Below are 27565 nucleotides of genomic sequence, written 5' to 3'. Positions count from 1 at the left end.
ATAAGTACCGTACCTTCCTCATCCCAATGATCAAAGAATGTCAATGGTAAATATGAATGGCACAGAGTACAGATTAACCTCACAAGTCCAGTACTAGTGGAAACACCACAAGTCAGATTAAACAGAATTTAAGTTTGTATTCACAATAACTCCGGTCTATCAAACTCAATAATAAGTACCCCACAACATCATATTACTAAATTGATGACAAGTTTGCACATTTGATTACCAATTAACATCAGAAACACAGGTCATAGAGCATTCTACGGAAAGACCTTCCACTTTTATGCTCAATGAATCACCTCGTCGGCGGGGCAAGGGAGAGGAAGAAGGAACGAATCCAAAGGAGGAACCGATTTTCCTCCTCGTAATTCTATCAAAGTAAATGCTTCATTTCCCTTTCCATCACAATTAATATTTGAACATTAATTTTTAACCATAATAATACGCATGTTTTGGTGAGGAACGAGATAACTGCATATTGGCAAGATACTTGTTATTCACAACGACAGCATCAACAATTTTTAACAGTACTGTAGTCGTGACGGAAGGAAAGTACAATATAAGTGATATCTTCATCTTTGTAATATGTTTGAATTTATCCAATATGGCGCTTAGCGAAATATGGTTCTTGAAGTTGAGCACGAAATTCTAGTAATTCAACCCTGCAGTACTACGTACAGTATTACCAGTCCTTGCAGTGATTCAGCACTCGGGGGTGCTTATGTCCAAGACATTATTACTGACCATTTGGCTTGATTCGTCAAGGCATTTAACTCTTGTTTTATTACCAAATTCTTGTGGATGCTGAAGCTCTATGCTGCCGTACGATATGTACCAAAGTGCTCAGGAGGACAGAAAATAAGAGTTCAATCTGACAGATTCTTAAAGGAGGCGTGGTCCTATGTTTGGATGTCATTATCGCAGGCAAAATTTCTTAATCCTGTTATGGACAAACCTACGAAAAATTCTGTTTGATCGTGGAAGTAATTGCAAAGTAAGGCAAATACATTGAAGAATATAGGTGTAAATTGCAACTGAATTCTTTCAAAACATCAGCTCGAAGAACCGACAGGATGGCTCCTCGGCGAGGTCCTAACCGTGGTTTAGAAACAGGAGTGGTGTTGTTGGCAATGGAGTTATTCAACGTTGGAGTTACTACAATTCCGCCCGTTACATTATTCACTATAGCCGGACAGGTAAAGAACGTCATTACAGGCGACACATTGAATTATTATAGGTTATGAAGATTTGATGCCGGTACCTATCTATTTGTAGCATTACTTCTTAAGAGAGTATACACAGTGAAAGTCTGTGGCAAGCATGGACTTTACCAATTTCTGGGTGTGCGATGGTGGTGGTGTGATGACTATCCACAGACCAGTTTGATGCATTTTGCTGTACCATCCTATCATTTGTTAACTTCATCTATATTGTATCCTATATCTGCTCAGATAATGTTTATATCTTATTCCATATCTTGATCTTCTGTTGCTATTTGTATCCACTACTCTTCCCTTCAAAATAATGTGAACAATTAGACCCTACTAGGTGTCTCCCTTTGGTCAAATTTCACCAAATTGAACGTTCATTATCAACTGAAATATTTTTGTGATACAATCTACCTATAGATCTCTCCTTCCTGTGTGATAATTGATATCACTGGCTTCACACTGAGGTGGCTTGTTTGAAATCCAGGTCAATTTTTGAATTGGAAAGTCTCGCTCGAATGTGGTTCAGATTCCACATAAAACTCGAACTCTCATAGCTATGATCACAGTTTTAACAGACTCATAACATTACACGTCTGCTTGCTTTTCATTATTCTTAGTAAACAAAACAGGGTAGAGTGTTATCTGGGAATTTGGTTAAGGCAGCTGTTGAAAGTAGAAGAGAAGGAGGAGGGAAAGGAGAAGGTGGTAGTGTTTCACGTTGGTACTAACCACTTAAGACAAGCAGGTATAAGTACCATCATAGTTGGGGATGTGCGGGACCTGGTAAATGCAGCACGGGTGAAGTTTAAAGAAGCGGAGATTGTTACCAGTGGAATACTGTGTAGGAGGGATGCCGACTGGAAGGTGATCGGGGATTTAAATGAGACTATGGAGTGGGTATGTGGGAAACTGGGAGTGAGATTTCTAGATCCTAATGGGTGGGTAGGAGATAGGGATCTGCGCTCAGATGGCCTTCACTTAAACCACAGTGGTACATATAAGTTAGGAAATTTGTTTAGAAGGGTTATAGGGAGGTACATTCAGGGCAACAGGGTGGACTAGGTAGTGGTGATATGGGTACGGGGATCTGAAGTCAAAAAGGGATGAAAAATGTTGGTGTTGAACTGTAGAAGTATTGTAAAGAAACAAATAGAATGAAGTAACTTAATAGATATATAATTACCAGATATTGTAATAGGAGTTGAATCATGGCTAAGAAATGATATAATGGATGCAGAAATTCTCTCATGGAACTGGAGTGTGTATCGTAGAGATAGGATAGGAATGGTAGGAGGGAGAGTATTCATTCTGGTGAAAGAAGAATTTGTAAGCTACGAAAAAGTTAAAGATGATAAACATGAAATTCTAGGTGTAAGGCTCATCTCTAAAGAAAATAGGCAACTTGATGTCTTTGGAGTGTACAGACCAGGAAAGGGTAGCGCAGACGCTGATTCAGAATTATTTGATAATATAATCAGCTATGTGGGAAATGATAAGGAAAGGAACGTGATTGTAGTGGGTGATCTCAATTTACCAAATGTCAGTCGGGAAGGTAATGCGAACGACAGGAGCATGACCAAATGGCAAATAAGTTAATATGGGAAGGGCATCTGATTCAGAAAGAGATGGAACAAACTAGAGGGAAGAATATTCTGGATGTGGTGCTGGTAATGAGCTCTATAGAGAAACCGTATAGATGGTATTAGTTATCATGAAGTTTTTTTTGTGGTAGTTAAAAATAAACGGGAAAAAAAGGAAAATATTAAAATTAGGACTATTAGGCAGTACCATAAGGCTGAAAAAGCATGCATGAGGGAGTTTAAAAAAAGTAACTTTGATCGGTGGAAAACGATAAATAAAAATGTAAACAGTCTCTGGGATGGGTTTAAAGCAATTGTTGAGGAATGTGAAAATAGGTTTGTACCTTTAAAGGTGGTAGGGGATTGTAAAGAACCAATATATTATAACAGAGAAGTAAAGAGACGAAGAAGGAGGTGCCTGTTGGAAAGAAATAGTTAGAAATGGCTGTGGAAATAAGGAGAAATTGAAGGAACTTACTAGGAAATTGAATCTAGCAAAGAAGTAAGCTAAGGATAACATAGTGGCAAGCATAACTGGCGGTCATACAAATTTTAGCGAAAAATGGAAGAGTATGTATTAGGGCCTATACGCGCAACTTTTAGTGATAGCCGGTGTTACGGGTTGAGGAGTAAGGAGGGAGCACTCCTGGTTCCGGTAACACTGCCAAATGAATGGAAATGAAATCTGAATTGAATCGATAGTATGATTGATCGATATGCATTTTCTAAACCTTCATTATCTTCAGTCAACAACTTTGTTACATACACGTTATATAGCATTTCTGGATGCAAATCTTGTTTCTAGCATGAATTCTATAGTTTGGCTCTGCTGTGTGAACATTGAAAGTACTAGTACGTAAAGTGTACGTCAGATGTCTCACGTCGATGCATAAGCGATTCATAGTTTGTGTTTCAATACGAATCTCGAAGATAACCGAGGTCTACCGATTCAGCACTAGGATTTCCATGTATCGCTAAAAGTTGTGCATAGTATATAGGAACTTTAAAGCAACAAGTTCCAAGAAGGATATTCGAGGAGTCATTAATGAACAAGGGGATTGTATGCGAGGATCTTCAGAAGGCAGAAGCATTCAGTCAGCAGTATGTAAAGATTGTTGGTTACAAGGATAATGTCCAGATAGAGGAGGTGACTAATGCTAAAGAAGTATTAAAATTTACCTATGACAACAATAACATTTACAGTAAGCTACAAAAGTTGAAAACTAGAAAAGCAGCTGGAATTGATACGGTTTTGAGGGATATACTGAGAACAATGGGTTGGGATATAGTACCATATCTGAAATACTTATTTGATTATTGTTTGCATGAAGGAGCTATAGGCCTACCAAATGAATAGAGAGTTGCTATAGTAGCCCTTCTGTATAAAGGAAAGGGTGATAGACATAAAGCTGAAAATTACAGGCCAGTCAGTTTGACAGGCATTGCATGTAAGCTTTGGGAAGGCATTCTTTCCGATTATATTAGACAAGTTTGCAAAATTAATAACTGGTTTGATAGAAGGCAGTTTGGGTTTAGGAAAGGTTACTAAAGCTCAACTTGTAGGATTCCAGCAAGATATAGCAGATATCCTGGATTCAGGAGGTCAAATGGATAGTGATTGACCTATCTAAGGCATTTGATAGGGTAGATCATGGGAGACTACTGGCAAAAATGAGTGCAGTTGGACTTGACAAAAGAGTGACTGAATGGGTGGCTAAGTTTCTAGAAAATAGAACTCAGAGAATTAGAGTAGGCGGAACTTTATCTGTCCCTGTAATAATTAAGGGGGAAATTCCAACTAGAGTATGGTTCCAGTGTATGCACCCTCACCAGGATTACTTGATTCAATAACTGGAAAAAGTCCAAAGAAAAGCAGCTCGATTTGTTCTAGGTGATTTCCGACAAAAGAATAGTGTTACAAAAATGTTGCAAAGTTTGGGCTGGGAAGACTTGGGAGAAAGGAGAAGAGCTGCTCGACTAAGTGGTATGTGATACAGATGTTGATTTCCATAGGTAACCTGAAATATTTGTCCCAAATGAGTAAATTTATAATACCAATAAAAATGGTCCGTTATTGGACATGATAAATTCTCCAGCTAACTCATTCCTGGTTGCCAATGTTTCGCCCCAGTGTGGTAAGTTGGGCTCATCCATTGGTAAATAGCACACCCACCAAGACACATGGCTAGTGCATACCGTGAAGGCCACTGCATAGGTTATTTGGAGCCACCGGCAGTTCCATTGCACTATGAGAGACTTTGTCTCATTACCAAAAATTGATGCCTGCCTGGCCATCAGATGATATACATGTTGATTCCCATAGGGATACTTGAAATATTTGTCCTGAATGAGTAAATTTATAATGCCAATATAAATGGTCTGTTATTGGACATTTAAATTTTTCAGCTAACTCATTCTTGGAGCCATGCGTCCAATAACGGACCATTTATATTGGTATTAAGTGGTATGTTCCGAGCTGTCAGTGGAGAGATGGCGTGGAATGACATCAGTAGATTAATAAGTTTGAGTGGTGTCTTCAAAAGTAGGAAAGATCACAATATGATGATAAAGTTGGAATTCAAGAGGACGAATTGGGGCAAATATTCGTTTATAGGAAGGGGAGTTAGGGTTTGGAATAACTTACCAAGGGAGATGTTCAATAAACTTCCAATTTCTTTGCATTCATTTAAGAAAGGGCTAGGAAAACAGATAGGGAATCTGCCACCTGGGCGACTGCCCTAAATGCAGATCAGTAGTGATTGATTTTTTTGATTTTTTTTGAAGAACATTTAAAAGTCTCCTTTTTATATTTGCTTTCTCTAAGTTACCAGGTATAATCCATGTTTCACATTTGTAACTTACAATGCCACACTCAATATGCAGGTCTTCAGAAATAAGTTCTACCGGGCGAGTTGGCCGTGCGGTTAGGAGCGCGCAGCTGTGAGCTCGCATCCGGGAGATAGTGGGTTCGAACCCCACTGTTGGTAGCCCTGAAGATGGTTTCCCATTTTCACACCAAGCAAACACTGGGGCTGTACCTTAATTAAGGCCACGGTCGCTTCCTTCACATTCCTAGGCCTTTCCTGTCCCATCGTCACCATAATAGACCTATCAGTGTCAGTGCGACGTAAAGCAAATAGCAAAAGAAATAAGTTCTAAATAACTTGCGTATCTTTGTGTGAGATGAAGACATTTCTTGAGAAAAGTCTTTCTTACCTGGATTAGTCTGCATTTTATGTCACACTTTTGTCTCCCATCAATTCAGTAACTTCTCTAGTAGCCAAATAACAATACTGTATTAATTAATTTTCTTCGGAACTTAATTTCTCAGTCTGATATTTCCCTATTAATTAATTTTCTTTGGAACTTAATTTCTCAGTCTGATATTTTCCTCGTCACCTAACGTCATTATATTACCATACATTCTATAATTCTGTTTTAGATTTATGCTGTTCATTTTAATCTTATACTATTGTACTACTCAAGACTTGTTCTTACCATATTGCCAAATCCTTTGAAGATTCACATAAAATAGCAGTACATGAAAGAAATCTTAGAGTATTGATTACATTTCCTTTAATTTTTATTCCTTTTCCAAATTCATCTTTAACTTTCTTTCTGCCTGTTCTTTAGCCAGTGGTGTAGCCAAGTTGAAACACCAGATCCCGTGAGATCTTCAAAGTTAAGCAACATTGGGTGTGGTCACCACTTGGATGGGTAGCCCACATGCTGTTGGCTAGAGGAGGAGTGGAAAGGAACTAGCCATTCTACTGCAAGTAATCTTTGGCCAGGATGCTGATCAGCGACTTCTGGCTTAGTTGGGGGCAATGACTAGGTTGCCAACGTCCAGGTTTGGATAAGGCACTTTTTGTTTATTTGTTCCATATAAACTCATTTTGAAGTTTTTCGATAAAATTGAGGCAGGGACAACCTACAACTCTGCCTCACTCTTTTCTGTATAATTGCTGTACTTTGGTATCCCTCATTTCTTTCTACAGCATTACAGATGAGGGACTCCTTGGGAACAACTTGGTAAATTCGATGGGAGCTATTAATATTAATGGGGCTTTTGGAGCAAAGAAGAAGTAAGAGATAGGACATTTGTAAGGTGTTCTTAACAGATGTTAAAAGGGAAGGGCAGAGTGTGGTGTAGGACTGTGTATTGGGAATACTATTGCACGCAACATAGTTTCTTTTAGCCACATAAATGAGGGAATGATGGGGGTATGGAGGAATTAGGACAAGAATTGTCTTGGTATATTCACCATGTGAGGATGCAGATGAAGATGAAGTTGATGAAGCACTGAGCGACATTGTAGTTGGGATCAAGAGCAAGGATAGGATAGTGCTAATGGGCGATTTCAATGCAAGAGTTGGAAATAGAACTGAAGGATACGAAAAGGTGATAGGTAAATGTGGGGAAAATATGGAAGCTGATAGGAATGGGAAACATTTACTGGACTTCTGTGCTAGTATGGGACTAGCAGTTGCAAATACATTCTTCAAGCATAAGGCTATTCACTGCTGCTATGGGAGGGTAGGGTTGCCAGATCCATGATAGGCTATATAATAACTGACGTTAAATTCAGGAAATCTGTTAAGAATGTGTGGGTATTCCAGGAATATTTTGATGATACAGACCACTCTGTAGCGAACCAAGTATCTCTGTGTGTAAGATAGAGAAAGTGAAATCTGTCTGGAGAAGAATAAGGGTAGAAAATTTCCAGATGAAGAAATTAGACTGAAATACATGGATATGATTAGCGAAAAGTTCCAAACAGCAGAAAGTAAGCAGGTTCAGGATATAGAAGGAGAATGGGAGTCATAGAGGGATGCTTTAGTAGAAACAGCAATGGAATGCCTGGGAACAACTGTGTATAAAGATGGAAAAGAAAGTGAACATCTTCTTGGAATGATGAAGTGAGGGCAGCTTGTGAACTTAAAAGGAAGGCATATCAGAAATGGCTTCAAACAAGGACTGATGCAGACAGTAGATGAAACAGAACAAAACAAATAATTGTAGAGTCCAAGAAGTCGTGGAAAGATTTTAGAAATAACCTGGAAAGGCTAGGTCAAGCTGCAGGGAAATCTTCTGGATAGTAATAAGAAATCTTAGAAAGGGAGGGAGAAACGAAATGAATAGTGTTTAGGATAATTCAGGTGATTTCATAATAGATCCCAGGGAATCACTGAACAGGTGGAAGGAATATTTTGAAAATCTTCCCTGTGTAAAAGAAAATCTTTCTGGTGACGTCATGAACAACCAGACTCATGGGTAGGAGGACAATGATGATGGTGAAATTACACTTGAGGCAGTAGAAAGGATGGTAAATAAACTCCATTGTCATAAAGCAGCAGGGATATATAAATTAGACCTGAAATAGTGAAATATAGTGGGAAGGCATGGTTAAAATTGCTTCATAGAGTAATAAGATTAGCATGGAATGTTAGTAAGGTACCGTCTGATTGGAAGAAAGCAGTAAGGATTGCATTAACTACCAAGGTATTTCATTGATCAGTATATCAGGCAGGGTGTTCACTGGCACTTTCGTAGTGAGGGGGTGATTATGGTTAAGAGTAAGTTGGATGAAAACCAGGTAATTGATAAACGTTACTAGGGGAATAAATGCTTGTGTTTGTTTCGTAGATCTAGAGAAGGCATATGAAAGAGTGCCGAGGGAGAAGATTTAGCCCTACTGGGTGATTATGGAATTGAGGGTAGATTATTAAAATCAACCAAAAGCATTTGTGTTGACAATTGGGCTTCAGTGAGAATTGATGGTAGTACGAGTTCTGGGTTCAGGGTACTTACAGGGGTTAGACAAGGCTGTAATCTTTCAGCTTTGTTATTCATAGTTTACATTGTTCATCTACTGAAAGGTATAAAATTGCAGGGAGGGATTCAGATAGGTGGAAATGTTGTAAGCATTTTGGCGTATACAGACGACTTAGTCTTAATAGCAGATTGTGCTAAAAGCCTGCAGTCTAATATCTAGAACTTGAAAATATTTGCAATGAGTATGATACGAAAATTAGCCTTTCCAAGACTAAAGTGTTGTCAGTAGGTAAGAAACCTAAGAGAATTGAATGTCAGGTTAGGAATATAAAACTGGAACAGGTAGACCATTTCAAGTATTTAGGATGTGTATCTCCCAGGATGGTAATACTGTATTGTGAGATTGAATCAAGGTGCAGCAAAGCAAATGTAGCAAGCTCTCAGTTGCGATGAACAGTATTCTGTATGAAAGGTGCCAGCTCTCGGATGAAACTATCTTTACACTGGTTTGTTTTCAGACCAGCTTTGCTGTACAGGAGTGAAAGCTGGGTGGACTCAAGATATCTTATTCACAAGTTAGAAGTAACAGACATGAAAGTTGTGAGAATGATTGCTGGCACAAATAGGTGGGAACATTGGCAGGAAGTTACTCGGAATGAGGAGATAAAGGCTAAGTTAGGAATGAACTTCATTGATGAAGCTGTACACATAAGCCGGCTTCGGTGGTCGTGTGAGGGGAATGGTGGAAGATAAGTTACCTAGGAGAATAATGGACTCTATCATGGAGGGAAAGAGAAGTAGAGGGAGATAAAGACAACAATGTTTAGACTATTTCTTATGATTTTAAGATAAGAGGTGCTTTTTGCAAATAGAGTATTGTGGCTAAGTTTAGTAAATTTACAGAGGCTTGGAAATGCTGAAAGGCATAAGAGTTTATAATGAAGATATAGGCCTATATGCTGTGTGTAGATATCTAGGATTCTGAATTTCATGCCTTAAAATTGTACAAAACTTCATGCAAATAGTCACTTAAATAGTGCAAAATATGCCTATAAACTCAAAATATTAAATTTAAAAGAAATTACAAATTTTTTAACATTACGAATGTAATTAGAGTATGAACGTATGTGAGTACTGGAAAAGAACAACCAAGTGTCACATAAATTATATTTAGAGAGATAGAAACAGGGATAAGAAAAATAATAGGAAGAGCGCAATGACAGGTCAGCGAAAGAAGAGGGAGCAATAGAAAGAGGAGAAAAGGACAATCACAAAAACACAGAGACAAGGACGATCTCCACATCTTTATACACTGCCAAATAGGCATTCTCCTCGTCGATATGTGTAAAGAAGTGGAATCAGAGATAAGGCTGTTTGCAGATGATGTTATTCTGTACAGAGTAATAAATAAGTTACAAGATTGTGAGTGGCTGCAGGGTGATCTCGATAGTGTTGTGACATGGACGGTGGGCGATGGTATGATGATAAATGGGGATAAAAGTCAGGTTGTGAGTTTTACAAATAGGAAAAGTCCTCTCAGTTTTAATTACTGCGTTGATGGGGTGAAAGTTCTTTTTGGGGATCATTGTAAGTACCTAGGTGTTAATATAAGAAAAGACCTTCATTGGGGTAATTACATAAATCTGATTGTTAATAAAGGGTACAGATCTCTGCACATGGTTATGAGGGTATTGAGGGGTTGTAGTAAGAATGTAAAGGAGAGGGCGTAAAAGTCTCTGGTAAGACCCCAACTAGAGTATGGTTCCAGTGTATGGGACCCTCACCAGGATTACTTGATTCAAGAACTGGAAAAAATCCAAAGAAAAGCAGCTCGATTTGTTCTGGGTGATTTCTGACAAAAGAGTAGCGTTATAAACATGTTGCAAAGTTCGGGCTGGGAAGACTTGGGAGAAAGGAGACGAGCTGCTTGATTAAGTGGTATGTTCCGAGCTGTCAGTGGAGAGATGGCGTGGGAGGACATCAGTAGACGAATATGTTTGAGTGATGTCTTTAAAAGTAGGAAAGATCACAATATGAAGATAAAGGTGGAATTCAAGAGGATAAATTGGGGCAAATATTCGTTTATAGAAAGGGGAGTTAGGGATTGGAATAACTTACCAAGGGAGATGTTCAATAATTTTCCAATTTCTTTGCGATTATTTAAGAAAAGGCTAGGAAAACAGATAGGGAATCTGCCACCTGGGCGACTGCCCTAAATGCAGATCAGTATTGATTGATTGATTCTACATCCATCTCTTCTCAGCCCTCGAGTATGAACTTAACGTTATACCTTTCAGATTGAAGCATTCGTAGGTCTGTCATCTACGAGAAGTGATGAACTACTGATCACAACTGGCTTTTGATTAAAGTTCTCTCTTGTGAAACTGTTGTTGTCCCTAAATATGTTTTTATATAATGGGAAACTCCTTTCCCCTTCACACAAAATTATTGGTGCTTATCTGAAGAATGTTGAGGGGTGAAAGATTTTCCTTTTGGAATATGTCTAATATCATACAACTTTAAGTAGTTACGTGGAGTATATATGAAAAACGTTTCAGTTCTTTATTTACTGTCCTAGGAGTTTTGTTTTTTGAAAATCTATTAATGACACATTCAGAGGAAAGTGAATAGGTCCCGGTGAAGTAGGGAATTTCGGGACGCTGGATGTCCAATGAGCAAACTACTTCCTTAACTGATAGTAGCTGCTGAGCATAATACAAGACCACATAATGTCTTGTTCCCCATCTGGTTAACACTGTTGTAATTGGGAGTGGAGAATTATGTACTGCTGATCTGGAGAATTAAAATCTCAATTGGTGATTTAAAGGAAATTTTCTTTATGAAGACTACTAACTTACCAGTGATAAATAATTATGTATAATTTCAGCAACATGTTGAGAAGCATGTACTGGGCATGTAACATGAATTAGATGTGACCTGCTGTGTAGTGATATCAAAGTGACACTGCTGACTGTTTCAAAACATTTGATACGGCGCAGGAAATTGCTTCGAAGCAGTGTGTCGATACACGACGCACGTCCGTCTCGGACTGCAAGAGAAGCAGTGTTTCGCAGTGATGTGGTGAAACATGAACACACTTCATAGCTAAGTTCAGTACACCAAATAAAATGTTCCATGTTCTGATAATGATAAAATATGAGGTTCATGAAATATTTAATGAGTAAATGTACAAAACACAGTATGATAAATAAATGATGTACAGTATATAACAAGTACTAGTATGTAGTGATAAACTGTGTTTGCTTCTTCACTGCGTGCTTGCAATGATACTAAAAGGGATCAGTTTTACTGTTAAAAGCACACTAAAACAGTAATTTATTTGAATAATTATAAAATGATTAATGAAATTTAAGAAGTATTCAAAATAAGTATTCTGTGTACAATAACAAACGTAATCTAATTCTGTTACAAAAGCATTGTAAAATAGTAGTCTAAGTCAGGGCCTCTCAAACGCCTAAAATCTCATGCGTGCTAATTGAGGCGCAGAGGTCCTGTGCACAGTGCATCGGTCCCAGTCGGCTTGGCTCAGACCAGCGCGTCGTCTTGGGGCGACTCGGCTAAGTTCGGCTCAACTCGGCTTGGATTTGGAGAGCTACAGAGCAAGTGAGGAAGAGGGAGAGAGGCTGAGTGAGTGAGACAGGCATGGGGAAAGAGAGAGAGCACTATTGCTCCAAATCGAGGAATGGGGGTCTGCACTCTGGTCAACCAAGTAAAGTCGTTTTTTGCACCGTGCACCATGCAGTGTACTGGTGCATGCACCCTAAGAGGCCCTGGTCTAAGTAAATGAACTAACTTGAATAATTATAAAATGAGTAATGAAATCTAAGAATAGTCTGAAATCGGAATTATACGTACATTAACAAGCAACTTAAACTAGTTACGAAAACATAGTAAGATAGTTAACAAACTATTTAGCTAATTTGAATGATTATAAAATGAATAATTAAATGTAAGAAGAGTCCAAGGTTGGTATTATATGTGCAGTAACAGATTTTACCTGATCCAGTTTAAAAATCTACTTCAATTTGAAGTTTAAAAACATTATTTTTGAAACTTTTGCGCTTGACAAATGGGAGTGTCTTTCTCTTATAATATGATCACGCTTTGGGAACAATAACGTCCTTTTTTCTGTGTAAAGCAAAGATATTGCATTGCAGAGTACATTGTTCTTTTAGTAACTTGACATGCAGTTTGGAATACGAAGCGTTTATTAACGAGTGTCGGCTCATCTTTAGGGCAATATCACACGGAGTTCTTCTATTGAGGCGAGAGAATAAACAAAGCACCGTCACTGTTTCAAAGCTTTGCTGTTTCGAAGTATTGATGTAGCCGACATGAACAGAGCGAGTGGAGTTTCTGCTCACGGGACACGACACACAGTCAATCTCGCTGCTTCAAAACAGTGAAGCGTTGTTGTGTCGAGTCATCGATATAGCTGCTTGCGCTGGCCCAATGTTTCGAAGCATGCACACACTAGCCAACCCTACTGCTGTGACAATGTTGTTACCAAAAACCAAACTCCACAACATTACTGTTCCGACAGGCCATGCCCTACCAAGCTACCACTCCTCAGCCAGAAAGCCAGCAGATCACGAGGTGGCATGTGGTCAACCTGACAAATTCTTTTGTCTGTTCTTCTTTGCTTTCATGAATGCATAGCTCCTCAGTTGTTCTCACGTTGGCAAAAATTATGTGGATGGTATTTTGGTAACTTAATTGATAGAAACACATGTTTACAACAAGAATAATAGCATATTTTATTGTACATGCCTATTTAGGACTGTATATAGCTGTTTTTAAGGATGAGAGTCGAATACAGGCAGCTGAAATGAAATTCTTGAGGAGTATGATACAGAAGAGTAGAAGAGACAAAATAAGGAATGAGAAAATCCGGGAAGAAATTGGAGTGGAAAAAATGAATGATAAAATAGAGAAGAGCCGACTAAGATGGTTTGGGCACATAAAGCGAATGAGCGACGAAAGAATGCCAAAAAAGGTGATGGAAATGCAAATCCAAGGAAGGAGAGGCCGTGGACGACCACGATTGAGATGGAAGGATACCATCCAACGCAGCATTATAGAAAGAAACCTGGACTGGGACACAGTTTTGGAGGAGGAGTGGTGGAAAGACCGAAGAAAGTGGAGAGGAACCATATTTGCCCGTACCCGGCTACAGCTGGTTAAAGGGAAATGATGATGATGATAGCTGTTTTTAGTCAGAATCTGAACTATTACTATTTGACTCACTTTCACAACCAGAGTTAATGTTCAGTGGCAGCAACATATCAAAACTTTCTTTATCAAAAGATATCTTTCTTGTAGTGTGTAAATTTTCCATACTTGAAATGTACAGGTCAGATGCAATCAAGAGCCTATTAAGCACATCTTGATTAATCTTCTCTTGGCACACTTTTCTTGTGAAACATTCTCTAAACCTTTCGAACACTTAATTGCTGGCTTCTTGTGCTTCTTCACTTAATTGTCTGATAGGAAGCAAAGCACTGGAAATTACTTTAGGACTGTGAATCAACATTTTATGAACGGTTGTTGGCATTGGGTACCAAGGGCACTCCTCTATAAATAATTTAGCCGTACCCAAAGCATATAATCTAAATTTGTCAATTACTGTGATGTGTCCACTGGATATAGTTTGCAGTATAACTGTAAATACCTTTATTATCACAATGCTAACTCCTGTAATCAATGATTTTTCTGGATTAGAAAAGAAACGGTGGCAGTGTTGCCATCATTACTGCTTCCACATCTAGGCTTAGGTTTGTCAATGTGTAGACTCATTTCATTTTTGAACTCCTGTATTTTCCTTTTTTTTGTCTCGGCAAATAAATGTTTATTTTATAGTCGCTGCGCCTGCCACTTTGCCACTTTTTCAGAGGTAGTTTATATGCAAGGTGTACAGTGCATTATAAAAACCTTATCCCTCCATGAAGCACCGATAACCCAAATCCAAAATTTTCATGACTTGCTTCAGCATTTACAACTTTTGTGATAATCATTAAAGTTCTTAGAAGAAAGCCCACAAATATAGCAATGTTGCATAAATGTGGTTTCAGTCAGAGCGTTGCACACGTTCCCTTCCACCATTGTGAGTAGTAGTTAGTGAGTTATTTCAATAACTGTGTCATCGAACGTGTATTTTTTTTAGGGTTGTAAGTCCTTAATTTGCTTTCCTATATGAGTTCTTTCAGACTTGGAAAGATCAGCAGTTTTATGTGCAAACTGAAATTTGATGGGCCTACGAAATCTGTAGATGAACACCTTCTATTCTGGTAAATTGTTTTCCTGGTTGATCCTGGATGTTTGTACAGCCACAATCAGTCACAAGGCTACTACAGATGAAAATATATTTGCATCAGTTGCTTGGGGGTTTGTGGTAAACCTCTGCTTGTACTCTGATTGATTGCATCCATGGAATCCCCATTTAGTAATCAAACACAATTTATTCATTTTCTGTAGTTCTTGATTCGATAAAACATCCTTTTGTGCTTGCACAATTCGTGAAGCTGTGTAATTCAGCAGAGCTTGTCATTTTATTTTTGTAGAAGTTGTGATGCTAGTAATAGCTTCTTTTTTGGGATAACATTCCTGTTTGGTGAACTGGATTTTCTTATAAGAAGGAAATAGAGCGAGATCTTTTTTTCTAATTTTATTATATTGTTCTCTTGTCAGAAGATTATTGTCAATAAACATAGATAAAGCGTTGGTTGCTGGCAGTTCTTGGGTACTAAGCATATTTAACTGCTTGTTTGCAGTCCTGTATTTTGACGCTTATGTTGGTGAGGTAATTGTAAAATCTTGAATATACCGAGAGCTCGATAGCTGCAGTCGCTTAAGTGCGACCAGTATCCAGTAAGTAAACTCTTTCAAGATTAAAATTATTGTGTCCACCTTTTCAATACAAATATATATTTTTAGTGGTTAAATACTACATGAATGAAACACACCAGTTAGGGACATGTTTCGCCCTAGTTATGGGCATCTTCAGCCTATATTAATCATAAGGTCAAGAATTAAAACTATAAACATTGGAACTTACAGTAAACTAACTTAATACTAAATACAGTTGTCTTATGCTATTTACACAGTTTACAATATGTACAGTATGTACAATAAGTGCATTAACCTTGCCAGAATTTATGAACAATGATTTACATTTTTACAATGACCAGACCTCCAATTGGAGATTGGATTGATCACAGCTTGAATTGGGGCTTTTCAATAGTATTGACTAGAATTTTTCACTGCGGGAGTTGGGGTTTCTTCAGCTGTTATAGTCGCCTGAGTCATAAGAATTTTTACAACACCGGAATCCTGGATAAAATACGGAACAAAATGAGATTAGTTACTTGTAACAGTATCCAGTATTCGGGAGATAGTGGGTTGGAACCCCGCTGTTGGCAGCCCTGAAGATGGTTTTCCATGGTTTCCCATTTTCACACCAGGCAAATGCTGGGGCTGTACCTTAATTAAGGCCACGGCCGCTTCCTTTCAATTCCTAGGCCTTTCCTATCCCATCATCACCATAAGACCTATCTGTGTCGGTGCGACGTAAAGCAAAAAAAAAGTCTTGAATAACTTTCAAAGGTTCTAAATTACCAACAGAATGAAGACTCACTTGGGCAGCATATGAAAGTTCTTCAGGAGAATGTTGGAGCCACAGATGTTGAGTTTTCTGATGCTTTGATCTTTCAGTGATATCATGTAATTGTGGTCGACCATTTTTTTTCTTTCTGCAGCTGAGTCATTTGGGAACCTCCATTTCCAACCATTGCCTATTATTTTTAAGAAATATTGCCTCATTTCTGCTGGACACCTGCCACTTCTTTTTGAAATCAAAGATAAAATAAGGCAGCCTGTTATTTAAATTCGAAGTTAGATTTTCTGTGCATTTAGTGCGTGTTTTCACAAATTCCTTCAAGACTCCCAATTTATCTTCTGCTTTTTTCCTTCCATGAATGTCTTATAACATAATACATGGTTCACCATGTTAAAAAAATATCAGAACAGCCAAATCCTTAAGAAAAAAATAAAGAACATAATACAGTTGCCTAAATATTAAAAATAATTGGCCATGGCAGCTATTAAGGAAAATATTATACAGAAAAACTATGCAAATACAGTATTAGCAAACTTTTATTAATGTCCTCACAATATGAGAATAAGTTAAAAATTATAGCCCGGACGTGCCTGCAAGGAAATTGAGATCATAGGAATGTAACTATGAACTAGATTTCAATCCTAACAAAATATATAGTTTGTCTGTTTAATACTTTCAGTGTTTTTTCCTTAAATAAACAACTCAGACATAGTGTAATATTAAACTGCTTACCTCCAGGTGACTATTCCATAATGGTTACTATTTCGTATTTAAACACATAATGAATTTTAACAACTATAAAACACAGCACTCTCTTCGTTTATCAGCTACGCAATGAATCGTGTGAGTGTGATGTGCCACTTTAGACCTGCGCAGCAAGGAGTACAGTACTTGTTGCATCATTTCCTTGTCAAGGTATATGGCATATGGTCTTCAACTAATTGAAAAAGGAACGTTTTACAAAGAATTCTGGGATTTGACTTTTGGACTTTTTGCCAGTTTTTCCTTTCAGCGGGTTCAGTGTGCATCGGCTGAATGGACCTCCAGATAAAAATCCCTGACCTGGCTGAGAATCGAACCTGGAGTCTTCGTGTAAGAGACAGACACTATCCCTAGTCCACAGAGCTGGCATCGTGTTGCTACCAGTGTGTGTAATAAATAATAGAAACCAGTTATGTTTAATCTCGTGTTAATGTTGAATGGATTTCCAGTTGGCTGAACACAATAATATAAACAAGAAATTAAGACAAATACTGAGATGTAAATTATTATTAAAAAATATCAGTAGCTCATAATTTCAAGGAAGCAGCCACACACTGGGATAAGCTACAGTTAAGTGTTAGCAGTTTTTAATTGGAACACATTAAGAGGTCTGGTGTGTTCTGTTTTCCCTTCAAGCACCAATTATTATTTGAAATTAAATGGCCTACTGAATCAGTACTTCCATATGTTATAGCCACATAAACTTATTTTTATAGCTTCTCTCTTATTTTCAAGGTAACATCACAATAACAAAGTCCTATGTGTGTCTTACAGAATGTACATTCATCTGTCATGGGTTGATTTTTTTTTTTACGAACAATAAAAATAAGTATTTAGGACTGGGTTACTGCTAAAACGGCTGCATACAAGCTAGAAGATGGTTTACTCCACCAATTGCTTTTCAATAACTTATCCTTTTTTTTTACATCTGTTTTTATTCTGTGTTTATCTACTGAACCAATGGAAATCTGTTTCTGCAGTTTTTTTCCACACATTTGACCAAACTACACTGTACTCTACAGTCTTCTTCTTGTTGTTGTTGTTCTTCTTCTTCTGTCTGGGTGTCTTTCAGGTTGGGTAGTGGGTCATTGACTTTCATTTTTTCCTCAATCTTCATCTCAGGCTCTTTCCCTCCACTCTTACTCCATACTCCTCCCTGGGGATTCTTATCACATGTCTGCACCACTTCAAGTGATCCTTTCCAGTTTTGTCTCGCAGTTTTTCTATATCAAGCTTCTCTCTGATTACCTCATTTTTGATTTTGTCTTTCCTTATTTTACCACCCATTCTTCTCAGTAACTGTATTTCCACTACCTGTTCTCCTCCCTGGAGTTTGTTTTCCAAGTCTTGGGCGAATAGGTCAATGTAATCGCCAGATAAGCCTTATAAAGAGTCTTCTTAAAATAATGAATTGGGATGTCTTCATAACATACCAAATCTCTAACCTTTTGGTAAAAACCATTTGCATGTTGGGTTCATGGTGAATTTCCTGATGTAGAACTTATTATTTTTATTACTTTTAAGATGTGTGTTTAGCAGTTGTCCAGGACTGACCACACAGCTCTTCTCACCACTCAGCTAACTGTCAACACTGCTCTATGAGAAGAGTTAAGATGTTGGTAATAGCCAGTTTCACATAAACATAAATTAAGTTCTTACGTCTGGCATTCAAGCACACTGAAATGACGTATCAATAGAGAAAAATGCATATTTACCTTATAATAGCCTGATTATTTACTGTCATGTGGTGATATGTTTGGGAGGAAAATTAACTAAAGAGGAATGAATATTTTGAAAATGTTATAAGTATGTAGTATTGCCACTAAAATATGGAAAACATGGTCATTTTCCAAATTCTATGAAATGTAACTTAAAACTCAAAATTTGGTATGCGTATTGCATAGATCATTTATAAACATACAGAAATGAAATAACTTATACTAACATAAAATGCATGACTTTTTTTATACAGATAGTCATCCATAATTCACATCACGGCAGATGTGAGCTACACTAGAGAAAGCTAAATCTACATTTGCAGTATGTATAGCTAAGGTGACCTTTCCCTGCACAAGTTCCCAGTCATCTTCATAATCCTGAAAAGCTTAAACCAAACAATATCTTTTTCAGATCTACAAATACTCTGTGGGATTGCTCTTCCTTTTTTTTTTTTTTTCCTGCCATCGGACATAGTCAGTATTGCTTTGTATATATTCTTCAGATGAGGAACTGATCTTTCAGTTCAGCTTCAGCTTGTTTTTCCATCCTTTTTTAAATAACTTCATAACATTTTCTATGTATGAAGTACTAATACATTGTAGTAGTTTTTTCACCTCTCATCACTTTTTTTTAGGTAGAGGTAGAGGGATACCAGTGTTCTTCTCAAAACTAGGCAGCACATCACCTGTCTTATACACTTTGCACAGTGAGTAGAATAGTCAACCTGTATGGTGCAGTTGATTAGTTGTTAGCCTTTTGTTCCCAAGATAGTGGTTTCTGGCTGAGGTTGGTTGCATTTGAGAATGTTTAAGTAGGTTATGACAACTTTAGGTCATTGACTTCCAGCATTTCAAACAACTGCTGTGAGGCAGAATTTTAACACCCTGATGTCAGTTGAATAGCATAAGTGTTACTAGATGGAATAGCTTTGCTCTGCCTACTTCACCCAAGGCAACCAGTAATTCTGAGAGTATGTCATCAATTACAGGTGCCTTATTTCTTCTTTGGTCCCTCTGTGCTCTTAAAAGTTATCTGCTTATCATTCTCTGGTTAGTAGAGGATCTGATTTGTGGATCTTTTTACTCCACTTAACTTGATCAACTGCATTGTCTGATTGTAGATCAACTATTTTCACATCTTGATTTACAGTATTCTGCCATCTTTGTTTGGGTCATGTAAATGGCCTTGTTCCCTCGACTTAACTCAGGGTACCACCTTTGCATTGGTGTTAGGTGCAGCTCTGTGCACATGCCAATGAAGTTTGCTTTCATAGATCTTCTCAAAATGGCTTGGAATAAGAAACGAGCTCATCAGGGGATGAGAGGTGATGATGGTCAATTTCAGACCATCAGTTATGTAGGCTTACCAAAGACTATTCCAGACCTCTCTACAGTGTCCATAAGAGAAGTTAGCTACAAAGCGGATAGTAATGATTTAACCTTGATGGATCTCTTGCCGCTTGAAATGGGAGTAGGCACTATGCTAGTATGCAGTTTGATGCCTTTGCTTGTCTATCAGTCACACACGTATGTACATGGGTGAGAATAATTTAAGAATTCAGAATATCTTTTGTGTTTTCAAAAGTTCTTATTGCTGCAAAATCAGAGTGTAATTCTACAAGACATTCAGAGTTGGAGGCAACTGCTGAAGGTGTGTGGGTAGAAATTATGTGTGGTAGTAATAAATTCCTCATCGGGTCAGTGTATCGTGCTCTGAAGTCTTCGTAGACGAGAATAATGCCTTGCTCTCCTCTGTGGATTGATGCAAGTTCAACATAATTATGACTCAATTCAGAGATGCCAACTACTCTGGATTTTCTGTAGTTTCCATTATTTTCTCACTCATACTACGGCAATGCAGAAACGGTACTGATTATAATGGATTTCTCAGAATCAAGGTACTCTTTTATAAATTCCTCATTTCACCCATGAACATTAAAAAAATGTTTCATAAACAGGAGGCTTGCTGTTACAAAACATTTAATGAAAAAATGACTAGGTAATGACATTTGTCTACAAAATTCAACACAGAGCATAACATTCAGTTATGAATGCAGATGCCTAACATATGTGCTCAGTTCCTGTTCTATTACCTGTGATTTAATAACGAGTTGCCTGTGCTGATTAACACTTCTGTGTACAGAACGAGTTGGCCATGCGGTTAGGGTCACGCAGCTGTGAGCTTTCATTCAGGAGATAGTGGTTTTGAACCCCACTGTCGGCAGTCCTGAAGATGTTTTACTGTTCCCTATTTTCACACGGGGAAAATGCTGGGGCTGTACCTTAATTACGGCCATGGCTGCTTCCTTCTCCTAGCCCTTTCTATTCCATAGTCGCCATAAGACCTATGTGTGTCGTTCAGCGTAAAGTAACTTTTCTATATCGATATATAAAAGCTTCCTTTGCCTGGTTTCATTGCAGATTTGTGTCATATTGTTTAAACATTTATTCCAATGAAGTGAAGAGCAACATTAAATAAAATACCAAGATGTGTAAAAGTAAAAACAATAAGAACTGTGTGAATGTGGACAAAAATGATCTGCAACAAATCTGTATTCCTAAAAGTAGTACAAGGAAAGGTTTTCGTGTCTCAGATCATTGAAATTTTACCGAGGCACGTGTTTTGTGAATCGCGCGTGTGATTTTTCACTTAAACATGGAATACGTGACAACTGCTGTTCACACTATGTGAAATTTAAAAAAAAGCCATGCATTGTGTGGATGCATCGAAGGGCAATGCCAGACGCTACAAAATGTGCCAACAGTAGTGTTATACAAGCTGAAAATTGTTTCTCATGTTTCTCAATTGAACATAACCTTCCCTTATCTTCGGACAACCGCTTTGTAGGCTTGCATGTCTGCACAGTTTATAGGGCTTATTGCTGGTGACTCAATCTTAAAATTACAATGTCTAGAAATGCTGCTCCAGTGCCAAATAATGTGCTTGCCAATAGTTTTCTCTCCACTTTCTATGACACTTTCCTCCTTCAGTTAGTGTTTGAAGCTAAGCACATTACTGAAAATTCCTGTTCTCTAGATTTAATTCTTGGAATCTGTGATCACCAAGCTGTATTAACAACTTACAGAACAACCTACAGAAAACCTTCCCTGCCAAGCGAGTTGGCTGTGTGGTTAGGGGTGTGCAGATGTGAGCTTGCATTCGGGAGATAGTGGGTTCAAACCCCACTGTCGGCAGCCCTGAATACAGTTTTCCATTCTAACACCAAGCAAATGCTGGAGCTGTACCTTAATCAAGGCCATGCCCCCTTTTTTCCTACTCCTAGCCCTTCCCTTCCTCATTGTCACCATAAGACCTACCTGTGTCGGTGCGACATAAAGCAAATTGGTTGGAAAAGTTCTCCCCAAAACTCCACTCCAAAACAATATATAATATTTCCTGCACTAAATGGAATGATCTTTCCTCATTTCTGTCAAAAAATCTTCCTGTTCCCCTCATATCTTTTACTGGCAGTGTAAATATCAGTGAGATCTGGCAAAACTGGAAAAAGTATTCCTTGAATGCATTGATCAGGCAGTGCCGAAACAAGCTGAAAACACCATCAATCACAAGGGAGATCGTATCTGGAATCTGAAGGAGAAATATTGAAGTGCTGACTGTCCAGGAACAAAACAAAATCATTAATACACAATGCGTACAGTTCATAATATATCTACAGCCTTAGTTCCATCTTTAAAGTGCTATAGGCTTTCAAAGCAGCAACAGTGCTCCATTCGTTGTCAAGTATAATAGATTCTTGGTTTCCTCACCTGATGAAATAGCAGACACATTCAGCAGATAAATTTCATTTTAGCTGACAAGGACCCCCCCTCCACCCTCACCAGTCTCTACTGCTAATGAGGTCGCAGCAAGTCTTTGGAAAACCAGACCCCATGCAGCAAATAGCTGACATGTGTCAACAAGAATTCTCCACTGTGCAGATGCATTGGCACCTTCTCTTTGTGACAGTGGGACTGTGCCAGATGAATGAGAAAAAACAAGTAGTGTTCCCATGTTCAAAGAGGTCATTAGTGAAAATATAGACACAACATCTGATGTTTGTAAATGTATGGATTGCATAATTGGTAAACATTTGCTGGATTTTCTTCATGAGATTAAATTAATTTCTTGAAGAACCAGATAGCTTAAAAACTGACTAATATTTCATTACAAATTTGAATAATATCTAACATGGATTCCTTTCTGAAAAATCCTGTACTACACTTTTAACAGCAGTAATTAATGAGTCAATATTCCCTGGTTCAATCTAATATCTCCCAAGTGAACTGCGTAACTCTTGATTGGATCAGGTAACTCGTCAACAATTATTGTTAAAACTTAGAAAATATAGCATTCAAGGCAAACTGCTGGCATAGCTGAGATCATTTCTGGTAGGTCGAACACAGTGTGTTGTGTTCAGTATAGCCAGGTCAGACCAAATTTTAGTCACCTTGGATGTGATTCAGGGTAGTTTGATAGCTTGGCTCCTGTACACAATTTTTAATCTGGATCCGCCAGGTTGAGTATATTCCACTATGGCACAGTACACTGATGACATCATTTACAGAGCTGTTAGAAATGAGAGCGATGTGGATAGGTTACAATCAAATGTTAATGAGGGTCTGTGGTGCGATATAAATAGAATGTGTATAGAAGTGTAAATATAACCAATAAAGTAGAGCCAGAACACTGTTACAACTTCAGATTTACGATTTCCTGCTAAAAATCTGATGCCTTGCACCCCATTAAAATGGTTTGGCATTCATATTTGCAACAATTTAAAATGGAACTACATACTACTGTAGAGAGCATGACAAAATTAGAGGGAGTTCAATGCTGAGCAGAATGACTAATTGCTCAACACAGTCATTTAAATACTGCCATGACACTGCCCCTTATAACTGCTCTCTGTAACAAAGATATGGCTTTTCTGAGAAAATCCATCATTGGTAACTCTCACATCAATCCTTTCAACTGCTTACAGCTGAATTACTGGTCAGTTCAGAGAGGTTGAGGTGTGTCCCTTATTCCTCCACTTGCAAGAGCAGTGTCTTCTTTGTGTCTCCTGCTCAGAAGTGGAATAAAATCGCACCACAGAAAATAGAACTTCCTATTGTAAAATTTTGAAAGTAAAAATAATATATTTTTTAATTAAACCTTCTATGCACAACATAGGTTGTTCATTTGTTTTACAGCAGTACATCAGGAATCAGAGAATATCGCAAGATCATCTGTCAAAGGCTGGGCAATCTGTTGTGAGGTCACTACTCTTGTACTATTTGAAGCTCAATCTCAAACTCTTCGTGCACACCTCTTTCCGCTATCCACAAATTATTTTCTCCAGTATACAATTGAAGAGCAGAGGTGATAAACTGTCTCCCTGCCTTATACATGTCTTGATTTTGAAGTTGTCTGAAATCTCTCCCCTGAATTTCACTCTAGAGGTTGTGTTGGTTAGAGTCTGTTGGACAATTGCTCTCGTTTTGTTTTCTTAGGTTTCCAATATTTATGAGATACCCCTGTCATAAATATTGTACTTACAGTATAATAAAAAGCTGTGAAAAACGCAATGGCAAACTACCTCTCCTCATAATGCTCATTATGGTGCTTGATTTTTGCAGTTGTTCTGTAACAACATAATCCTTGATTGTGCTGTTTGAAGATCCAGTCAGTCTTCGAGCTGAAGACCTAACAGACAATAACAAGCTAATTTTAAGATGTAACCACAATGATGATTAAATTGTTATTAAATCATTAACATATTACATTATATGAAATGAATTACATGTTGGTCCGTATTGATGATTTTACTATCAACAAGGATGAGAAGGTCCACCTATTCAATACTGTATTTAATATGTTAATATTATATATTACATTGGGGCTAGTTTCAATCTTTGTATTGGATCATCTTCAGCCTTATATTATAAGTGGAAATGAACATTAAATGTAACCTGAAAACACCAACACCTAATATAACAGTATTGGCATATCTTGAAGCATTGATGAAATATGTTGTGGTTACATATGAGTCCCTTAAAATTCATGTCTCTTGCATATACAGTACAGTATGTCCAACACTTTTGTGTCACTTTTCCTTTTTCAGTTTCATTTCCCAGTCTTCACTTTTAGCATTTTTCCAGAAGGTAGACATCATTGAGACCTCCAGTCTGAAAGTGTCTCAACACCGTATCACTATTCTTGTATACCTATCTTATTAGCAATATCATAGGAAAAAAAAAAACGTAACCCTTCAGTTCTTTCAAAGTTGCGGTTAGGGGCACGCAGCTGTGAGCTTGTATCCAGGAGATAGTGGGTTCGAACCCCACTGTCGGCAGCCCTCAAGATGGTTTTTTGCCGTTTCCCATTTTCACACCAGGCAAATGCTGGGTTTGTACCTTAATGAAGGTCATGGCCGCTTCCCTCCCACTCCTAGGCCTTCCCTATCCCATTGTTGCCATAAGACCTATCTGTGTCGATGCGATGTAAAGCCAATTGTAAAAAACAGTACCCCCAAGGCTATTCAGAAACACTGGTTTAGTTGGTTCAGTTCCAACATTCACCCCATTTTGGAATTCATAAAAGTGGTGGAGTTGCTTGAAGATCCATATGATCTGGCATCTATAAATAAACATTTGTAATCTGAATCAATCCATGCCATTAACACCTGTGAAAAATCCTTTTGTAACTGAAAAATGTTGATACTCTTGCAGGAGGTTATTTAATGCAAATATGCGTGCCATCAGGGGCACCTGTTATATTAGGAAATTTGATTTTTGGTAGAATTGATCAGTAATTTTGATCAATTTAAAAAAAAAAATCCTGGTACATAAATCAGTTGCTAAATACTCCAAATGTTGTCACAGATGCATTTGATTATTAACCTTAATGTTGAAGGAGCAACTAAAAACTCAAAGGTTAGCAAATTGAAGCTTGTGCTTGTTACCAAATATCTGCAACAAAATGAGACAAGTCTAGAATATGGTGATAATACAGTACAATACAAATAACACCACATCACAGAACATAATAGACCAAATGTATCATGTAACGTAAAATAACACACAGCATAAAATGGTAGGATGTTCTTGTTTCATGCAGCTGGGCCATTTGGGATAAATAGCAGCAGAAATGCATTTAGTTGGATGCAAGAAGCTGCAACCACCTCACTCAACTACGAACAAATACCACAACATTGCTCATCTGCTTCAGTGTATCTTGATTCAAGTGCTTCAAATTCAAATGACAGTCCAACAGTATTATTTAAATTTATCTGGTGATTCTGATATATTAGGCCTTCAGAACGGGGAATATTGCCCAGTAAAAACATGTATTTGAGAGCATTTTAGTAAGTTTTTGACATACAAATGAAAATTCACACCTCCAGTTTTCTTTCCGATCCGACGGCAGTGTGCTGCTGCCAAAAGGGCAGTAAAAGCAAAACTCTTCCTCAGTGTAGAAAATGTAATATTTACTTGTGATTGAATGAAGATTTGTTTTAAATTATTCCCCACTGTAAAATAGAACATTTGATCATGTACATATGTATATTCACATGCATTGAGGTAATTTTTCTTTTTTGTAAGTAGTGTATTAAGTCCTGACACGCACAATTGTGTGGGTGCTTTTTCTCAGATGTTAATTTTTATTTTTAAAAATATATGTATTTAAAAGTATTTTAGTCAGTTTTTGATGTGCAAACAAAAATTCTCACTGCCAGTTTTCTTTCAGGTCTGAAAGGGATAAGTTTTGTTCAAATTCAGAAATATAGACAGTAGGAATAACCTAACTATCAGGTGTACGCACAAGTTTTTGCCAGGTTTTGTGGTAATGAGAACACGTAATTTTCAATGGAAATTCATTTTTTGTTTATTCAAAATATTGCTCATTGGCTTCTATACACTTCACCCATCTTTCAGGTAAGTTATGAATACCATGCCAAAAGAAACTGCTTGTCTTTTGCGCCAAACCATTCATCGAGTCATTTTCCAATTTCCTTTAAATTGCTGAAGTGCTGCTCTGCGAGTGCATGCCCCATTGATGTGAAGAGGTGATAGTCTGATGGCGGCAGGTCGGGGGAGTACGGCAGGTGCGGAAGGATGTCCCATCCGAGCGATTTCAAGGTGTCTTTCCCTGCTTTTGCTGTGTGAGGCAGTGCATTGTCATGTAACAAAATCACTCTGCCATGTCTTCCGGCCCATTCCGGTCGTCTTTTGATCAGTGCGTGATTTAAATTAATCATTTGTTGGCGATAGCATTGTGCATTAACGGTTTCGCCAGGCTTCAAGAGTCTTCGCACTTTTGTGTTCTACCGGAGCGCGCACTGTCTTTCACATTGAAATTGCTATGTTTAAATTGTCGAAACCATGTCTCACATGTTCTAATCAATGGAGCTTCTTCACCATACGTTTCTACTAGCAAACGATGACTTTCCACAGTCTTTTTCTTTTGATTAAATAAGAAAAGCAATGCGTACCACGAATTTTCCTTTTCAGGCACAGACTTCAACATGATTACTGAACGATACAACACAGACACTAGTGTTTGGCGGACTCAACTTGTGTGTGTTGGTAGGTTAATGTCAGACGAACAAACTGACGTGTCAAATCCATACGCTGTGTACTGTTCGCTGGTGCCGTCTCTTAGTGAAACCGGAAAAGACTTATGCATACATCTGGTATAGAAGGTGATGTAAAGTTGGTTTTATTGGTTAACTTACCCTAGTGTCAGTGATTTCTTTAAGACTGGATTACTCTGACTTGACTTGCTTTTGACTTATTATCCTGTGCCCCCTTTCGGAGCGAAGGGCTGCAACATAAGTCCTCCATTGGTTCTGTCTCCTGGCAATCAGCTGTAAGTCTGCCCAGGATTTGCTGTCCTC

General features: G+C 37.9%; 2 protein-coding genes across 2 annotated transcripts in view; one reads left to right on the top strand and one right to left on the bottom strand.

Moving 5' to 3' along the window:
* Nucleotides 1-306, bottom strand: part of Mvb12 (multivesicular body subunit 12-like Mvb12) — a 125616-nt gene extending 125310 nt beyond the window's left edge. Inside the window, exon 1 of the mRNA XM_067137356.2 lies at nucleotides 14-306. The gene's annotated coding sequence lies outside the window, so the exon portion shown is untranslated. The remainder of the gene's footprint in view (nucleotides 1-13) is intronic.
* Nucleotides 307-595: 289 nt separating this feature from the next.
* The window catches only part of LOC136858086 (rhomboid-related protein 4), a 60652-nt gene continuing 33682 nt past the window's right edge, over nucleotides 596-27565 (top strand). Inside the window, exon 1 of the mRNA XM_067137357.2 lies at nucleotides 596-1199. Within this exon, the coding sequence (XP_066993458.2) occupies nucleotides 1077-1199 (123 nt within the window). The 5' untranslated portion in view covers nucleotides 596-1076. The remainder of the gene's footprint in view (nucleotides 1200-27565) is intronic.

Source organism: Anabrus simplex, chromosome 1 (assembly GCF_040414725.1).
Source record: "Anabrus simplex isolate iqAnaSimp1 chromosome 1, ASM4041472v1, whole genome shotgun sequence".
Classification (NCBI taxonomy): domain Eukaryota; kingdom Metazoa; phylum Arthropoda; class Insecta; order Orthoptera; family Tettigoniidae; genus Anabrus; species Anabrus simplex.
The sequence above is the reverse complement of the archived record's forward strand: the minus strand, read 5'-3'. Positions and strand labels throughout refer to the sequence as shown.